A 6,000-nucleotide genomic window follows, 5' to 3' on the forward strand; every position below is an offset into this window, starting at 1 on the left:
TGACTGCGGCCAACATTTTTTATACTCTTTCCGGTTTCTATTGACATTTCGAGACGCTCCCTGTCAGCACTCTACACTGCAGTATGAACAGAGCAGTGGATTTAAAGATGTCGGGTTTTATTCAGTCACCAATAATAAAAAAACACAATAACGGGTTTATAATCCGTGGCTTAACATAAACATGGTTCATGTATTTCATTAACTTTATGATAGTATAAAGTGGAACAATAACCTGCAGAAAGTAAAGTTTAATTCCCAGGTGATAACTAGTGGGCGTGGCACAGAACAGGTGGGTGACTGCAGGAGGAAATATGAAACCGGAAGTGTGATAAACTGGTTTGTTACTTTCTCGGTGTGTGAACGTAAACAAGACCGGATCGCGGAGAGACTCTCACAGTAAGAACTTATGATTTATTCCTCTTCTCCAAGAGCCTTCGACTCTTTCACTTTCAGGTGAAACATTGAAACACACGGAGGAACTTTGTGAGAGGGGAGATCCGACTGTTTCATGTGGACAATCCTTTGGGCTCCAGCGTTCACATGACATCACGTTAACGACTGTTTTGATTTGTTACTTTATATGATCAGATGTATAACTATGAAAGCAAGCGTGTACAAACTGGAGACTCTGACTGACTTAAGAGACCTCGGTGGTCTAGTGCGAGTGAAATGTTTGTGGCTGCAGGAGTCGTTTAAATATATCCCAAATCTGAAAATTTAAATAAGCTTGGTCTTATCAAATATATGGTTTAACACAGTCATGCTACTGATCTAAGCTTTGGATTGACACATAGACATGGATATAGTCTATTTATGTTTATTTAAGTGTTTTTTGTTCCTTTGTATTTATTTTATTCTATGTAGGTTTGTTGTCTTTTATCTGGACCCTGAATCTGAATAATTACTGTCATTATGTCCTTCTTCTGCATTTGGGCCCCAAATCATTCTAACCACTTTCCCATTCTTATTGGCTCTCAGTGTAATGCATTCCTCAACCAAGAACCAACAGTCCCCTTAGATCCAACCAAGCTCCACCAAATTTCACACACTCATATGGCAGTTCCCTAAATAAGCCTGATTTTCAGGTTTATTCAGGGTTCACCTCTGGGCCATACTGTATCTGTCCTCCATGTTTGGTGGAAATCTGTCCAACTGTTTTTTTGAAGTCTTGCATACAAACAAACTAGCTAGCAAATGCACAGGGGTGAAATCGTACAGACCTTGGGGGAGGTAATGGAGAAACCTCTGTGTTTGGACCTTCACCTAACCCAGCCGTTCATCTCCATTAATTAACCCTTAATGCATCTTTACTGTCCACGGTGGCAGCAACAGAGGCATAAGCCAACAATCCACTTAATCTATTAGTCTGTAAGAGGATTCATGTCCACATCTTCTTTTGTAGGCAGAAGATGCCAGAGAGGGGGAGACACAAGCAGAGGAGCGATGAGTACAGGAGCAGGGAGAGGGACCACTCGCACGATGGAGACCATCACCCTCCCTCCGGTGACAGAGGTCGCAACCAGAAGCCCAGAGACACGGACAACAGAGGCTCTGCTGGTGACAGGAGGCCCCAACAAAACAGGCAGAGGGACATGACATCTGCCCCTCACAAGGAGCCACCTGCTTACAGGGACCACAGCCACGGCCGTGAAACACCCTCCACACTGTAAGGGACCTAATGCTCTCTGTAAACAACGACCAGCACTCGCTGTAATATCTTTCCACACAAACCGAAGGGCACCTGGGGCAGGGCTATCTAACGTGCTTATTTGTATTATATGTGAAATTAGATGTTTTGCAGAGGTAGAACTGATTCTAACTCACTGAAAACAAACTGTATTGTTTTTTACAGGTACAGAGAGACACCAGTGCCTCACTCTGAAGAGGAGAGTTATGAGCCACAACACAGACGAGCTCTTTACAATCTGAAATACATCTTAACCAGTAGAGGCAAGTATGTTTATCACAGGGTCCTTCTGTGAAATGTTAAGTGCAATCAAAGCTTCACAGTAAATTTCTAGAATTTGTCACAAGGGCCCCTGAATATATTTAACAGTCAATAATACATTTCATGTTATTTTTCCCTTTTTTAAATCATCACCCACTAAAAGTTCCTCAGAAGCGCAGAGCGAGCGGCGAGTCAGAATGGAGCACTGACCTTCACAAAGCACATACTGTACCTCCACCAACACCCAAACAGTCCCCTCAAATTCAATTGAGCTGCACCAACATTTACACATTGACAGACATCAGTCCTCTAAATATTATTTCAAAATCAAGAACCACGAATTATTCCCTGGGAAAACACCAAACAAATGATCCCCCTGATCCAGTTCCAGTTTATTGTGTAACCTTGCTTACGACCAAACAAACCAACAAACAAGTGCAAAGGGGTGAAAACATAATCTCCTTGGCAGTGGTAATAAAGTAGCTTACTACTATGAGCTTTTCAAATGCTGGAATGGGAAAACGATTTTTGATGTATAATTATTTTGTATTTAAAATGACAGAAAACAGTTTAAAAAAGCATCAGATTCATCCTTCTTTCTTGGACTACATTTTTTATGACAAATATGCAGCAAATCCGCTTATCAGAAAAAAACGCTACTAATTTATTTTGAATATTTGAAATTCTCTAAATAAATTGACTCATCGTTTCAGCTCTACATTCTCGTCTGTATCATTTTGATCCTGCCTCCAGGTCTGTGTCAGCTTATGGAGGTGTTTGTGAATCTGCTCCTCGTCATCTGTGCTGGGGTTTCACACAGCAACAACGGGGGTTACCGGGACCTGGCCAGCCTGGGCGGCGTCTACTATTACCACTTTGGTGGAGCCAATGCCTTCACCGGGGCTGACGCAGACCGGGTGAAGGAGCTGGACCGGCTGTTCCATCAGCTCAAGCTGCCTCCGTACGTCTTCACCATGGCCTGCGGCGGGTGTCTGATGGTCTACGCCTGCATCATGCTGGGCCTGGGGATTTTCCGAGTCCCTTACCGCTTTCCGCCTGTGCTGCTGGGGGAGGCTCTGCTGAACTTCCTGATCGGCCTGGGCTACATCCCTGCCCTGGCCTTCTACTTCATTAAGCTGCAGGAAACCTACAATAATCCCATCTGTACGGAGAGGGAGCAAATGTACAAGAGCAAAGGGCACAAGGGCTTTGAGTGCAAGTTCCACGGGGCAGACATCGCAGGAGGACTCTTCGGGGTGGTGGGGGTGTTTGTGTTCATCTTTGGTGCGGTGTTAGCTATCAGAGCTTTCAGGTCAGTGCGAGAGCTAAAGAAGCAAAGGACAAATGAGGACGATCGTTTTTAAGCTGCCTTTTCTCCTCGACATATGGCGGCAGTGGGATTGAGAAAGAATCCCTGCGAGAAGAAACAGTATTAGGTTTTATCATATTAGGTCTTCACTTGCAGTATCCACTTTTTATCCACTTTTTTATACTTTGAATTGTTACATTTTTATAAGAGTGAAAACTTTTTCATTTTTTACCTCTTAACCAGTTTCTATACATGTTTATAATGTCTTTTCTGTGTGGCTGTGAAGTTATAATAAACAACTCAAATATTATCATTTTATTATTTACTTAATATTTTATTCTTTACTTTATTATCACTGTAAAGTGATAATTTCATTTCCTCTGGAATAGGGTGTGTAAGTATGTCAGCATTTGTCTTTACTTTTAAGGACGAGGTTGGCTGATTTGTTCCCAAGGTCAAGTTCTACAGGCCGACATCTCATAGGTAAAATAACTTCTATCCAACGACTAAATTATTGTGGATTCCGTAGATCTCAGCAAAGTCTGTGGATCATTAATCCTTCAAAGGGAATCTTCATACCAGTTATCAGTGTTGCTATTGAGCGATAGTATCTTTCCATTTTCTTGGAATCAATTTGAACAAAGTCGAGTCACACTTTGTTCCAGAGTCTTTTCCTGTTTAAACCCAATTTAAAACACATCTACTGTGTTTAGGAATTTATTCATAACATCAGTGTTAACCTCGATTGTTCCTGTGATTCATTTTCTTGAACTTTCACCTTCTGTGCATTTATCATAACTGAATAACAAAGGACATCACATCCATAGGGACCTTGGCAGATACCACTTCCTGTTACATAGTATGGGTATTTAAAATGAATGACGACACACTACAATCCACATTGTATCTTATACTGACCAAAGACAGGGACTTTGATCATATTTATTGGCATGAAATCATCACGGAATGGTGAGCAAAATGGACACTGGACAAAAAAAACGAAACAAATCACAGTAAAAAGTTTATTGCTACTTGGCTTAAAGTTAATTTAAAAACAGCTCGTCTGCTTAAAACTAAAGATAGCAGCATTTCAAATAAAAACGACGACTACCTTCCGCTCTCAAAATTCAAGGGATTACAGTTCTGTCTGACACACAGCGAAAGTGCACATTGTTAGTCCTTCTACTAAATAATAAATCCTTAAACATAAACCTAAAAGATTAGCAGCAATCTGCATGCTAAAATACAAACCTCAAAAATATTAGATATGATTCCATTTTTGTACAAATAAAACCCATTTTGTATGTTTTTAACATGACTTATATTTAGGGCATGCTTTGAACACTAACTACAGTTATTAGTACCTTGAAATAAAAGTACCATCATGAGAAACCGTTTTATGTGGAATCCCAGTCACTTCAGATTCTGTGGTGGAGAGAGAAATATAGATTTGCATGAAAACAATGAGGTACAAAAATAAACGTCGGCTTCTTGGCATTGTGAAAAAAATATTCAAGCATTTCTAGAAAATAATGCGGAGAATAGAACTGTGAAATCGAACAACGGCTACTTTGGTCACATGTTAAACAACTGGAAAACCTCTTCAATCGGCTCCACTCACAACGTTCAAACAGAATTACAGTCGGTCCATTATTCACACGAGCATGCATACACTTACTGTACGTGTGCACTTAAGCTTCATTTTACATACACATAAAAGACATGTTGCAACAGACAGTAGTTGAACAAGGAGCGAGTTATGTTGTGCATACAGGAAACAATCCTGTACACGTATTAAATGATGCGCAGGTAAAAAAACAAACACAGACGCTGTGGCCTACTCTTTTTCAAAATTCGGTGCAGAAAGGTGGGTGATGAGCTTTTTACCACTGGACCCTCCACTAAAGAATTAAAGGGAATATTTCAATTCAATGCACTGTACCCTGTGCTACCTCTTCCTGTATCTACGCACACTGTTGGCATATGTACATGCACACTGAATAAGATCCTAATGGCTTGTTTCATGGAATACGCTTCACGTTGGAAATGTACAGGAGACAGGACCGCAGGTGAATATTTGATGGCAGCCAGGAGACAGACAGTAGAAATGTACAGTGAGCGAACAGATGTGTAAAAAAAGTGACCCAAGTGGTTTAGAGGAGCACGAAATGTGCGATACAGTCGACGCCTGACTTGGCAAAAACTGGGCCCAGAATAATAAAACTACACTGCTAATGAGCACAAAAAGATAAACACACACAGTCATAAAGGAGCAAATTACATACAAAGCACATATATCATACATCATACACACATCAGTCAATATTTATTTTCAGACAAATTGAAAAAAATGATTTTAGGGAATTCAGGTGATGGAAAATTAAGCTCTGGTTTACATTTATATTTTCACACACTTTGCATATTTGTATGGGGAAGTTGGCAACATCTGTTGCAAACACCACTACTTAGTATGAAACCTTTAGGAAAGTTTAACTTCTCCAACTCCAAACTCACTATAAACAGCTCAGTTTCCCAAACTTTGTTTCAGACGTGTACTAATAATATTCACAATCATTTGTCTTGCAGCTCTTTCTAGCTCCTCCTGTGGCCTGTGGCAGGTGCACCCCCGGTGGCCCCCAGTGTTTCACCGACATCGGTCCAGACACCGGATAACGTGTGTGGGTGAAAGGCAAAGAGTCAGAACCACACAGAGTCGCGGGTGTTTGGCATCTCGGACACTGAT

At 41.0% G+C, this 6,000-nt stretch overlaps 1 protein-coding gene across 1 annotated transcript; it reads left to right on the forward strand.

The window, feature by feature from the left end:
• The first annotated feature begins 304 nt into the window (after window positions 1-304).
• Window positions 305-3,532, forward strand: marveld3 (MARVEL domain containing 3). Its single transcript, XM_061068470.1, has 4 exons — window positions 305-396; window positions 1,403-1,666; window positions 1,853-1,950; window positions 2,702-3,532. The coding sequence occupies exons 2-4, from the start codon at window positions 1,410-1,412 to the stop codon at window positions 3,310-3,312; spliced, it is 966 nt and encodes a 321-aa protein (XP_060924453.1). The 5' UTR covers window positions 305-396; window positions 1,403-1,409; the 3' UTR covers window positions 3,313-3,532.
• The last annotated feature ends 2,468 nt before the right edge of the window (window positions 3,533-6,000 follow it).

This window comes from Limanda limanda, chromosome 3, assembly GCF_963576545.1.
Source record: "Limanda limanda chromosome 3, fLimLim1.1, whole genome shotgun sequence".
Classification (NCBI taxonomy): Eukaryota; Metazoa; Chordata; class Actinopteri; order Pleuronectiformes; family Pleuronectidae; genus Limanda; species Limanda limanda.